Source organism: Bidens hawaiensis, unplaced genomic scaffold, assembly GCF_021521415.1.
Source record: "Bidens hawaiensis isolate Kalapana, Puna unplaced genomic scaffold, B.hawaiensis_p1.1 tig00017853_1, whole genome shotgun sequence".
Taxonomy (NCBI): Eukaryota; Viridiplantae; Streptophyta; class Magnoliopsida; order Asterales; family Asteraceae; genus Bidens; species Bidens hawaiensis.
The window spans coordinates 469,035-483,239 of record NW_027492690.1 but is presented as its reverse complement, the minus strand read 5'-3'; the positions used below and the strand labels follow the sequence as shown (position 1 = coordinate 483,239).

The following is a 14,205-nucleotide window of genomic DNA, read 5'->3' as shown; positions in this document are numbered from 1 at the left end:
GAGGTATTATAATTTATTCCACTCACTTTCGTATCATCCGTTTAATTAGGGCATTACCATTTCACTCGCTTATTCTTATTCTGTCTGTTAACCGTAAGATCTATCTCCTCACTTGCTGCAATCCATCCGATCATTTGTGATAACACGATTCGATCGTGCCAGTTAGTTATGGCGAGAATTTTGAACTTGAATGTGATGTGACTGTTAGATAATTGGAACGATTATTATTATTATTATTATTAATGATATTGTTAGATTAGTGAATAATTTAACTGGATCTTAGTCTATTGAAAGCCGACTATACAGCAATTGCTAGTTACGAGATGTTTTAATCTTACTCTGTAACTGCTATCTTCATTTCTGTGGTGACCACTGATTATACACTTGAAATATGATTTTTTTTTTTATAAAATGTATTGAGCTTATATTTTTCTGCATAAATTCCATCACATGAAAAATATGGTACAGGTACTGATGATGTATAGTGCTTTTTATTAGCTTAAATTTGGTTTATTAACTGTTCAATGGCTTGTTTGTTAACTCTAAACCTGATTCTATGATAAAAACGAACTGCTTTTGGTCTTGTTTGGACAGAGATGCTTATGGTTTTCTAGTGAGACCTCAACATGCACAGTGATACCGTGAATATTCAACTATATACAAGGTATTACTCTATCCATCTATCATTTTCCACTTGCCTGTTGGCACTTGAACAAACTTTACATAATTTAACATGAATATCTACTTAAATTATTACATATACTCTTTCCAACTCTTGATAAATCCTTTGTGCATTCCCAGATAGACCTTGTAATCTAATGTGCACTAAAACAACAAAATAAAATCACGTCTGAGCATAACGCTCAGTGGGCAGATGACCTAAAACTAATAAAACATAAAACTTGACATAAAGTTATAAACTTGAGCATGTAACTTGTAATCATGAACTTGTAACTTAAAATGTAACTTGAAACACGTGAACTTGAAAACTAGTAAAAAGTCATGAACGAATAAAATACATAAACTTGTAAATCATATAAGAACTCATAACTTGAAAACATGAAGAAAACAGCCATCCGTACCTTAAACAAGTTTTTCATTGATAACAAGTTTTTCATTGGAACCAAGGATTTATATTTAGTAGAATAGGCTTTGCGATTCAAAAGGGGATAGCGGCGCAGCTTGTTGCTCGCTTACCCATTATCCAGATGTAGTTCGGTTTGTGTTATATATAAAAGGATAAAAAATCTTTACATTTTTCATGGATTCAGGAGGAAGAGGAGGAACGATCAGATAGATGGAAGGATTTTCTGCAACGGCAATCAGAATCTGCTCAATTTCCCGATACTACTGAGGAAAATAATGCCACAAAAGGAGATGAAACACAAATATGGTCAAATATTAGACCATCCCTTCGTGTAATTGAGGATTTGATGAATGCACGTGTTAGGAAGAAGATTGATTTTGCCAAAACTGAAAATTCTTCGTTTCAAGATGCTAGACCTGAAAAGGCATGTAATGAAGAAGATTCAGAAGATGAGTTTTATGATTTGGAGAGGTCTGGACCTGTCTCAAAATGTTCCTTCAAGTGATGGTTTAGTTACTCCTGTTGCGGTTATGGAATCATCAATTCCTTTGATAGAAGAGTCGGAATGTCTTGTTCAGGGGGGGAGTTCCAATGGCTCTTAGAGGAGAGGTAGGCTGCATGTATGAACTTTGATTCCTATATCAGTTTCGTTTTTAAATATTGGCGGTAAAATGGGAGGGTTGTGTGGTTGACCGGTCAAACCATGTTTTTTTTTTGGGTATAAACAGGTGGACTTGGTTAACTGGTCAACACACTTTATGTTAAAAGGTAATATAATTTTTTATAACTAGTTAAGTGTGTTAAGTATGATCACAAGAATGTAATTATTTTTGTTCTAGCCTAAGTTTTTTGAATGAAATGATTTAGGAGGGCTTTGGCATTAAACTTCACTTTGGCGGACTTACGACCGGTTTCCTTTAAAGTTACAGATAGGCTTGTAAACGAACAGTAATTAAAAGTAAACATGAACATTAATATGTCAGACCTAAAAATTAGTAAAATTAGACTAAACTGTAACTGGTCATAATTTAATCTGATGAAACTAAATAAAATTGTAACGGGCCAATTTTTTTTTTAATGAATGTGTTAACAATCAAACATAAATGTGCGTAAACAAACAAAATTAAGTGAATATAAATGAACGAACCTTCACGAACATAAATGAACAAACGAGACATTGATCATGTTCATTTGTTTAACTAAATGAACAAAAAAATTGTTTGTGTTCTTTTATAAATAAACAAACTTTCCGCCGAACCATTCACGAATGGTTCATTGAACGTTCGGTTCGTTTACAGGCCTAGTTACAGAGATAAAACATGAATGGAATTGATCCATTCATAGATGAATGGATGGGGAGTATGCTGCCTTTACTTTTAAGTTTTAAATACTGATTTTTTAGCATTCACCATTTATTGCAGCTCTGGCAAGCTTTTGTGGGTGTAAAGGCACGCCACATTCAAAATTATTATCAAAATCTTTTGGATCCCGACACAACGAGTGATAGTAATAATAATAATACATCAACTACGGCACCTGTATGCTTATCCGAGAAATGGAAAGGGAAGATTGAGAAGGTGATCATATAAACTAACACATGCTTGTTTTAAGGCGGATTACAATATACACATAGTTATAAACTTATAATTATATAATGTGTTTATTATTCAGGACTTGCCCCGAACGTTTCCAGGTCATCCTGTTTTAGATGGTGATGGTAGAAATGCTTTGAGACGTTTACTCACTGCATATGCTAGACATAATCCTTCAGTTGGCTACTGTCGGGTACATAAATTTGCACTCTCATAGTGATGTCAGCTGATGTCACTCTTTTTCTCATGCAGTATTTGGTTCATGCTCATCACTGACTTTGTAGCTGCTTTATAAGTTTTCTCTAGGTTTCAAGAAAAAAATATAACTTCTAATCATACATATTCATGTATTTGATCAATTTCTGGATATATATAGGCCATGAATTTCTTTGCTGGATTGTTATTGCTACTCATGCCTGAAGAAAATGCCTTCTGGTAGGTTTGAGATTTTATCAGATTTTTATCTGCTCATTCTTTAACTCTTTAAGGGTTTGTTTTTTTTTCCTTTAAATAATCTAGTTCAAACAAAAACCAACGATTTGGTTTTATTTTCTTAAAAAGTCGAACTTTTAGTTCAGTTTTAGATATAATTAAAACAAAAAAAAAATCAAACAAATAGAATTTTTGGATTTTCATTTTTAATTAATTTATGATTGTTTAAGTGTAACCCAACAATGTATACTAATCAGTTAGTTACTAATCAACAAAAAAAAAAATTAGGCCCACTGCTATATTTGGGGCCAAATTTTTTTCAGGTCCAAAAGTTTCAAGCCCAAATGGGAAAACCGAATGAATCGAACTGAACCCCTATAAAAAACCAAAAAACTGAAACCGAATGGCTTACAAAAACTAGAAAAAAACTGAAAATTTGGTTTTTGGTTCGGTTTGTGCCCAAAATCGACACGTGCACACCCACATCCCGAATAATAGATGTTTACGTTTTGCTTTTTCTTGCAACTTGAGTAACTCATAACGCTTATGTTGAAGTGTTCATATTTTAATTTGATATTAGGGCTTTGTTGGGAATTCTTGATGATTATTTTGAAGGATATTATTCAGAGGAAATGATAGAGTCTCAGGTAGTTATTATGTGTGTATTTTGCCTTTGAATCACATGAAATGAAGCTGTGTTAATATTAATATCTATCAGTCGTATATTGTAAGGTTGATCAACTTGTGTTTGAGGAGTTGGTGCGTGAGTGGTTTCCCAAATTGGTTAGTTTTTTTATTTTATTACGCATTTCCACACTTGTGTGATTGTTTTCTTTTGCTGATGTCATCTAATCACCCGATGCAGTTAATCATCTAGATTACCTTGGAGTGCAAGTAGCCTGGGTCTCTACACCGTGGTTTCTTTCAATATTTATGAATATGCTTCCTTGGGAAAGTGGTCAGTTTCTATTTTTCATTAACCAGATTTTATTTATTATTATTTGTTAAATATAAATAATGAAACTTAAGTTCTTTCGCTAATATGATGATTCCAGTTCTTAGAGTGTGGGATGTGCTTCTATTTCAAGGAAACCGTGTTATGCTGTTTTGAACAGCCCTTGCTTTGATGGAGTTGTACGGTATCTTACTGTCTGTCTTTTTTAAAATCTTTTTAAAATGTGTGAACACACAATTTATGGCTAGATTTGCAAAAGAATCGAATGTTCAGTGAACTGTTTGGCGGGAAGTTTGTTGTTTAATAAACAAATGAACACGAACAACATTTTTTGTTCATTTATTAAATGAACAAACATGAAGAGGTGTCTCGTTCGTTCATTTTTGTTCGTTAGTTAACGTTTGTTTAATTTCGCCCGTGTATATATTCATTTAAATTTATTAGGTTCATTAACATTTCATCATATTCTATGAACATAAAAATTCACCCATTACAGTTTATGAACATGCTCATTTTCTTAACAACCGATCACAAACAAAAAACTCCCTTCATTCAATTGTTCATGTTCTATCAATCAAGTTAAATGAACGAACATGAACTTGCAGCGTTTGTGTTCGTTTGGTTAATTTATAGGCCTACTTACTTTTGTTCAGTATTGTGTAGGACCCACATTAGTCACAACAAAAGATGCTGGAGACGCCATAACATTGTTGCAGTCATTGGCTGGGTCAACATTTGACAGTAGTCAACTCGTGTTGACCGCTTGCATGGGTTACCATAACGTAAACGAGTCTAGATTGCAAGTTTTGAGAAATAAACATAGACCAGCTGTAGAAGCTAAACTAGAGGAAAGATTAAAAGGACTTCGTGTGTTGTGTGGTTCAAAAGAAGATGAAGTGGACCCCACAGGGGTAAAAATGGCAAAGGGTGAATTATCAAGGATGAATTCTGAATCTTCTAATGGAGATGAAGTTTATTTGGGTGTATCTGGGGATGTGGAGATTGATTCTGTTCCAGATCTTCATGAACAGGTTTCACATTTTCTCAAATGCATGGCAAAACGGGCAGGTTGGGTAACGGGCCAAAATATCTTATATAAATAATTATTCTTCTTTTGACTGTTATTAGTTATTACAAGGTTTTTTGTTATTTTAGAAATGCAGAAAAATATATTAAGATTTTTTTTTTTACTCTAGATTGTAGCTAGGCTGTTTAAAAAGCTTGAGGCTTGCTTGAAAAAAACTCTGCTTGAAAAAAGCTCCTGTCTAAACAAGACGAATTGGCTCGATTTGTAAACGAGCCGAGCCCAAGCCAGGACTGGCTTCGCTTTTGGCTCGCTTGATTGGCTTGTTTAAATTAAACCCCAAATTTTAATTTGTATAACAGTTATAACATATAAATATATGAAAGTAAAAACAGAAATAATGCATATAATATGCCTCTCGATCTTAAAAAAAAGTAAAATAAATAAATAAATAAAACATATAATATTATAAATTCTCTTGTTTATAAATTTTGTATTATGTGTATTTTAAAAAATTATTATTGTTATTTACATATCAATATTTGCAAAAAAAAAATAAAAAATTAATAATAACGAGCCGGCTCGAGCTTTTTACTAGCCAAGCTCGAAGTCGGCTTTTCAGCCATTAAAATAAACAAGCCGAGCCATGCTGGTTCGTATAAGTTCGGGCTTGAGCCTGAGCTTGTCCTGGCTCAGCTCGGCTCGTGAACAACTTGTAGCTATCTTGGCTCTGTGTTTCTGATGGCTCCTAAAATTTCTGCTTGTAGATCTTGTGGTTGAAGAATGAGCAGGATAATCGAAGCCAATTAAGTGAAGAGGTATTGTCGAAACTAGTTAGAAATAAACTAGTTTTTATTAGTTATCATGGAATAATTAAAAATCTTTTACTGGTTTATGTATATTGCATGGTGAAGAATAAGTTTATGAAAAAAGGTTTATAAGATAATAAGATGCTGACATGTCATGCCATTTTTATAAGTGTCTAAAAGCTTGTGGTTTTTATGATCGTTTTCTAACACATTTAGTAATATTACAATTAAAAGCATTGCAAATGTTTTTAATAGGTTGAACAATTAGGGAGGGATGTTGCTGAGCTACAACAGGCCCTTGCTTGCAAACAGGAACAGGAGAGTGCCATGCTTCAGGTTTATCTCAATTTATGACTTATATATATATATATATATATCATATATGCATATATAAATGTATATTCATTTAGGGGTGTGCATTTGAAACCAAAATAATCGGCGTAACCGTACCGTAATTTATAATTTATGATTAATTAATTGTCAAGTAAGCAAAAAGTGGAGGTCTAAAATTTCAGGCCTAAATTCATTAATTGGACCATTTCTTTTTTCAGCCCAAAAATTTCATGCCCAAATGGAAAAACTGAAACTGAACTGAACGCAATGTGAAAACCGAAGAAACAGAAACCAAACGGTTTTCAAAAACCCAAAGCCCCCCCCCCCCCCTCCAAAAAAAAAAAACCGAATTGTTGATTTTTGGTTCGGTACGTAGTAAAAGTTTCATTATTATTTTGAAGGTTTTGATGAGAGTAGAGCAAGAACAAAAGGCGACTGAAGATGCTCGCATATATGCCGAGCAAGATGCTGCAGCCCAAAGATATGCTGTTAATGTGCTTCAGGTGATTTTCCAAATACAATCATTATTTAAATGGAACACTCAAAACGAAACAATAGGACGTAAAATTCAAATTTTGTACATTAAGCAGGAAAAATACGAAGCCGCAACTACTTCCCTTGCTGAAATGGAGGAGAGACTTGTTATGGCAGAATCAATGCTGGAGGCTACATTGCAATACCAATCTGGCCAACATAAATCATTACCTTCCCCAAGGTATGTTATTCTATATTCAAATTTTATTGTATGTTATGTTATTTTACATCCTCCATTCGTGACTTCGTGTAACCCGCAACATTTCATTTTTGGTAAACTTTTCAACAAAAAAAGACACGATTTGTATTACTGATGTTGCCTTATTTGGATTTTACTATTTATTTTAATCGTTTAAGGACTTCAGAAATTAGCTTCTTTGTCCATCCTGTAGATCATCAACAAATCAAGAGATATCACAAGACACGCACAAGAAAAGTTAGTTTGTTATCTAGACCGTTTGGATTCGGGTGGCTCGACAAGAATAAGGTTCGTTTTTACATCAGCTTGCATAGTTTTGTTCCCGTTTGTAAAACGTTATAAATTAAGCTAGCCATTTAATGCCCACATATACAGTTGTAGTTATAGACTTCACAGTATTTCCATTTTTACCCTTGCAAGCAATGAAGCTATTGAAGTTTCTTTGTAATGAGAGATCATTAGATCAAGGGTAGAAAAGGAAAAAAAGAATGTTTGATTGCTCTTATATTTCACTATAACTAACTACCAAAAACTATAGGAGAAGGTGGTTGAAGACACCAATGGTCATCAAATGGAGGAGGTATCCCTGGGCTGAAAGGTACCATAATTATGCTATATGTTTACTTGTACCTTGTGCATTAAGAGTCATACGGTCATACCTTGCTTTACTTGTGTATTTGGTTCACAAGTTCAGATTTGTGCCATTCATTTTTACACGTTCACATTCACCAATGTATTAATTTATATATAATATATATACTTTTTTTCATGATACACAATGAGCTAGAAATCCGTGTCAAGATATTGATCAATATGCAATGTGACAGATACCTCTTATGAAATTACATTTAGTGTGTTCCCATAGTACAATAGTGCTTCCATAACGTTAAAGTCGAGTCATTTTTACCAACCTTTTCTCTACCTCGCACATATCTTATGCCATTTTATCAAACTCATCACACATATGGCTGGCTACTCTTCTGGAGTCACTTACGATCCACCGAACTTAATCGACTAATTCCACAAAAAGTACTAGGATTTCAGCAATGTCTCCATGTAACCATCTCCTTATGTTCTCACCAATTTAATGAACAAGTTCATTGCTGCAACTATATGAAACGTCATCAACAATCATACATCGATTCTACTGTTGATCTCGTAATAGCATATATTCGTTTGTTATGTTCTAAGATACAATTTAGGTGCTGTTTTGTTTTTTAAGACAAAAATTGTCTGCAATCTGATTTCATCTGATTTAATGTCTGCAACTGAAGATGTGGTCTGAAAGTCTACAATCTGAAAATATAATACTGTTTGTTTTATAAATTGAAAATCGTCTGCATAAGCTGAAAATTAGTTACATATCATATATATTACAGTAAATAAAAGTCATTTAACGTTTGTATACTGCTAAAATAATTGGTAGCGGTGTACGAACTATGGAAGTGGGTGGTGGTAGACGATTGTGGTAGGCGGTGAGCGGTGTGTGGTGGTGGACGGTGATGGTGGCCGACAATGGGTGGTGGTGGACGATGATGGTGGCCGACAATGGGTGGTGGTGGGTGGTGGACTATGGTGGTGGTGGATGGTTGTAGCGGGGTGGTGGACTATGGTGGTGGTGGATGGTTGTAGCGGGGGGGTGGTGGTGGATGGTGGTGGCGGCGGGCGGTGGGTGGTGGTGGTGGTGGCAGGTGGTGGTGGCGACGGACGGTGGGTGGTGGTGGTGGTAGTGGACGGTGGTTGGGGCCGACGGTGGTGGTGGTGGGTGGTTAACGGTGGTGGTGGTGAGTGGTTGACGACGGTGGTGGTGGACGGTGGTGGTGGCGGCGGCTGAAGGTGGTGGTGGGTGGTGGTGGCGGCGGACGGTGGGTGGTGGTGGTGTTGGACATTGGGTGTTGGTACTTGGTATGATGTTAAAAAGTGTCAAGAAGTGTGAAGATGAAGAAAAAAGCTTATTTTTTAAGACCATAAAAGTAGTTTTCGGATCTTTTTTTTTTTAAAACAAACAGTCTTCAAGAGCTTATGTCTGCGCGCTCGCAGACATAGGCAGACATAGGCTCCTTTCAGACCTTATAAACAAAAGCAAACACAACCTTAGTTATGCTAGGCTCTTATAAATAGCATACACGATTTGGGTTCTCACACAGTTCACAAATTCAACCCTCGTATAAGACACACAGTGACACAATAATGGAACTAGTTTATTGATAATGCATAACTATAATGTCAACATGGAAATGAAGATAATTCCATTAGATGATTTAAATCACTAAGTTTACAGGTATAAAATTCAGAATAATTTACAATTATATAGAAGCAAAATTAAAAGAGAGCCAAGCCAAGTCCAAGCTTGCCTAAACTTGAGCTTTACTTATTAATTTACAAGAGTTTGAGTTTGTCTCGTTAATTTACAAGTCACCTTGTTGGGGGCGTGAGGGCACTTGAGCATGGGCCCACTTGTGTTTCACCAATCACATGCAGACACTTGTTCTTTTATTATTACTTTTCATTTTATGTGATAGTGACGCATCAATCACTTTTTATCCCTTTAGTTAAAAAACTAAAATAATTTAAGTACTGTCAATTAGGGTCTGCATGGTTCAGTTCGGCTTTTAACCTCAATCAAATTAATTAATCTGTTTTTGGTTAATCGGTTTGGTTTATTTGATTGATTTTTTGGTTTGGTTATAATCAAAATAAATTATGGGCTAAATTTTTTAGATACACGAAATTGAGATATGAATACATGAAATGGTGATATAAAACATGAAACGGAAGTATAAAAACTAAAAATATATGAAATTATGAATTATTCAGTTCAACTACTTTCTGTTTTTGAGGGTTCAGAAAATTACTAATAACCGGTTATCGGTTAATTTCAGTTCGGTTTCGTCGATTTTTATTACGGTTAATGATTTGGTTATTGTTCACCTCTATGGTTTGATTATGTATTCGATTCATTCATATTCTTTTTTTTTTTTTCACGGAAAACCAAGTAAAGCGTTATTACTTTTACTGTCATTAACATGATGGTATTACACTCACTTTTTCAGTTACTTGTCAAACAAACTCTCTACAAGTGTGATTGTAAAATGATACATTCACATTTATTTAGTGGAAAGATCAGGTTATATATTAATATTACATAGATATATTTTTTTTCAAACGACAACTTTTATTAAAAATGATGAAACTAGAAAGGCATTAGAGCCAAGAACAACCGACTACAAAGAGAAGTTACACTAATTATCTTTTTAAAAAAAAGATTTGAGAGATGACCTATTTTTTATCTAAAAAATATGATAAATTACATTTTTTAGTCCAGACAAAATCTTGAGTCATTTGAATGTGGACGGATCCACATGATATAAAACTAAGATATATTAGTAATTAAGTGTTATAATTAATTAATATATGTTAAATCTCAAGTGATTAATGGATTGTATCAAACTATCAATACTTAAAAATATAACAAATATTGAAAACATAGGATTCAGTTAGAAAAAGGCAAATGAGAAAGTTCATATGTATTGTATGTTTTTTTAAGAGTGTTTTTTTGTTTTTTACGTTAGGAGATTAAGTTTTTGGCTGTCTCAAATAGTATATTTGAAGTGTTTGAAACTTAAAGTGATAAAAAAAAGGTACATTTAACATTTGTTTGGGATAAATAAATTTAATATAAACTTTTTTTTTTCATGTAACATATAGTTTAGTTTTTCTTAATGACATGAATTATGCATAAAATATAATTTCATGATTTTGTTTTAACTGAAAGTTAAGTTGTATTGAATTTCATTCTTTTGTAAATTATTAAAATATATATAATTAAGAAAAGAAAATTCGGATCATATTGGTTAAAATGAAAGTACTTGTTTCATCTTTATTTGAGGCTCAGTAGTATACCACTTCTGATTTAAATATGCAAAACGCATAAAAATACATAACAACTTCCTTAACTTTATTGTTTAAGATGATATCTATATTAAACATAATCTTTTTATAATTTATCTAGTAAGTATTAGTTGTAGTTAACTTAAGCAACATTAACCAAAGCTACTTAAAATGATAATAAGGCATATAGAATAAGATCCACTCCATTAGACATGAATTATACAACAAAGTAAACTTCTAATGAATTAAGATATGAATAACCTGATATATCAAAGTCATTTGACCATGATCTAAGGTTGTTGTGATTCAATGCCTTCACTAGTGTCCTTAGATGGTGTTCTCTTTACATATTTTCTAGCCCAAACATGCTTCCCATTGATATAGTATTTCGATTTTCCATCCGTACCGTCTCTATCAACCACCGCACTAACCATGGATGGATTTCGAGCCACAATCCGAGCAAAGAGCGGTTGGTTATCGGGTTCAACCGGTTGCATAAATATCGCCTCAATAAAATCTCCAAACATTCTGATAATATAAACAAAAAAGGTTAAACAACAAAACAAATACAATTAAAGAACAACATAAACATTAAATATATTTAGTTATAAAGATTCTTTTTTTAAGGTAGGTTGCTTAGGACCTAAAAAGTTACATTTAGGACTAATATTTTTAAACTTCAAAAGTACCTAAAAATATCAGTCCTAAATCCTAAAACAAAAAAAATTACGGTTACATACCTAGTGAAGTATTCTCTAACTTCAAGTTCCGAAATCGGGTATCCTTTCGAAAACGTTAGAAAGATAGTCCGATTTTCCTGTGGTGTCTCCTCTTTCGAATCTCGTACAACTGATGGAGAATGACTACGAGCGGACAACCGATTCAAAACCAACTTCCTTTGTTTTCTTAGATAAACTTCCAGGTTAATAAGAGCTTGATGATATGCATCTTGATGCTCTCCATCCGTAACCATTGGTGGCTGCTGCTGATGATGAAAACCCGCAAATTTGCTAATATCATACGAAGGAAAGGGGGCAACCGGACCGACATACCTAAAACCACCAACACCACCACCAACTTTAACCTCTTGTGGTGTATGAACCACCAAAGGCTCACCACACCTAATAAACGTTTCCAATATGTCATCAAACGCCCTATTGGAAACCTCTTTCGCCATGCGTGACACCTCATCGAAAATAAAAACCCTATCGCGATAAAGATCCTCCAAACGAAGACCTTTTCGATCAAGAAAGCATTGGAGCAATGAAATGTCAAAGCCTCTGCTGCTTCCTTCAAAGCCCAAGTTGTTGGCTTTTGTTTCCAAGAACTTTAGGCATGTCACAACCTCATCCGCAACCCGATCGATTAAATCAGGTGTCAAGGAATTTATCATCGTTTCCACAAGATTCTTTGAGGTGTATCCTTCTCTTTCGAGCCATATCAAAAACCCCATCACGAGTATCGACTGGACAACCTCGCGGTGGAGGATTACAAGCAAAATAGTGAATAAACATCGGTCTTTCTTGTAAAATAGACGGTAATCTTCCCTCGTGACCAACGGCGATGGAACCGTCATAGGAAAAAGGGCATGTTGGTCTGGTGATACAAAGATATCAGCCATTGGAGTTACAAATGTGAACTTGAGTGTGTGTGTGTGTATTGTGTGACTAAAATGGTTATACCAAAATGTATAGGAAAGTTAAGGGTTTAAGCCTTTAAGGTGTTGTGTTTAAAAGACGAAAATAACCTTTAAAGTGGCGCAATTGTTAAAATTTTTGAAATCAAGGCAAAATATATTTTACAAAACATTAATTATAAATATATTTTTGTATAATTATTTTATTACTTTTTATTGATGTATTTGAAGAATTTGATTATATAAACATAATAAATGCCTACATATAGCTATTTATGTTATAACCTTTTTTTCTTTTCAGTCATTTAATTAATCAACAAAATATTAATGCTACACGTATAAAACTTCTATGTTCACACTTAAGTAAGATTAAAATTAATTGTTCATTTCCTTAGAAGTTTAGTTTAGTTAATTAAGTTAATTATTTTCCAATAATTCAATAAACATGCATTTCCATCAACTATTCAAAATTTTAATTCAAACTAGTAAAATTAGTAATTAATATGCATTTTAATAAAGACCCTCTTTTTAATTATTATAAACATTAATTCATTCCTTACATATAATACCAAATTTCATAATAATTCATATAATAAATGAAAACATACAATTTTAGAAATCTCTTAATCATTTTACGGAGTATCAAATTACATATCCACTTTGTTGTTTTTTTAAACAAAAAGAACATAATTTTCAAAATATACAAGAATAAAATATATATATAGTTAATTTGCATATTTACGGTTTCTATTGGTTATCATATATTATTGCATATATAAAAATATATTGTATTATTATATTAAACTAATTAATAATACCATATTATAATTCATGTAAGAAGAATCGAAAATTTTAAGATTTTAAGTAACTAAATTTCAAAACATGTTGTACAATAATTTTAAACATTTGGAGGAGTTTTAAACTATTTTTCTCTTACGATTTTGTAAACGATTATAACATTTTCATCATATGTTAATATATTTTTTTTAAAATTACACCATAAAAACAAACATTTTATTACCTCTAAATTAAGTATGACATTGATGTATTTTTTTTGAATTAAATAAATTAACATATTACATGATTAGCAGTATATTCAATCTCTACTACATTATAGGATATCTCGATCTACAATAATTTAACAATTAGTTTGTTGTTGTTAATTGGGCCAAAAAATCTAGAAATAGGGCCTACTATATTAGCAATTAGTTTGTTTTGTTAAATTAAGCCTAAAGAATTTGAAATAAATATATGTAAGGGCTAATTTTTTAATTAGAGGTGACCTTGTCTACGCCATACCGGTAATATATCCATACAACATAGCTAGGGGAGTTCAAAGTCGGATATTTGGATTTTGAATCCGAACATTTTAGATTCGGATATCCAAACGGATACTCGATTTTTTTAAAAAAAAATTAAAAACTACTTTTAAAAATATTTTGAATATCCGAAATATCCAAAAAATTGTCCGAAGTATTCGAAAATTATCCGAAACATCTGAAATATTATCCAAAATATCCGAAAATTATCATAGATATCCGAAAAATTATCCGAAAATTCCAAAATTATTATAAATATATAATTAATATTTAATAATTTAAAAAATTTGGTAGTTCGGATAAAAATTTCAAATCACTATCCGAATATGAATCCCGGACATCCGAATTTTCGAATAATTCATATTTGGAAACGGATTTGATTTCGAATTTTTTT

The 14,205-nt window shown here is 32.7% G+C and overlaps 1 protein-coding gene and 1 pseudogene across 2 annotated transcripts; one reads left to right on the top strand and one right to left on the bottom strand.

The window, feature by feature from the left end:
- Positions 1-469: 469 nt before the first annotated feature.
- Positions 470-7,346, top strand: LOC143554738 (uncharacterized; annotated as a pseudogene). Its single transcript, XR_013139071.1, has 13 exons — positions 470-664; positions 1,272-1,696; positions 2,509-2,664; positions 2,759-2,872; positions 3,056-3,114; positions 3,692-3,758; positions 3,844-4,069; positions 4,167-4,250; positions 4,730-5,154; positions 6,155-6,235; positions 6,634-6,735; positions 6,823-6,947; positions 7,159-7,346. The product of XR_013139071.1 is annotated as an uncharacterized LOC143554738 (transcript).
- Positions 7,347-11,020: 3,674 nt separating this feature from the next.
- Positions 11,021-12,639, bottom strand: LOC143554737 (uncharacterized). The gene is made up of 2 exons (XM_077044435.1): positions 11,597-12,639; positions 11,021-11,384 (listed from the first exon to the last, which is right to left on the bottom strand). Exons 1-2 carry the CDS (start codon positions 12,475-12,477, stop codon positions 11,147-11,149), a joined length of 1,119 nt encoding a protein of 372 aa, XP_076900550.1. The 5' UTR covers positions 12,478-12,639; the 3' UTR covers positions 11,021-11,146.
- Positions 12,640-14,205: the final 1,566 nt, after the last annotated feature.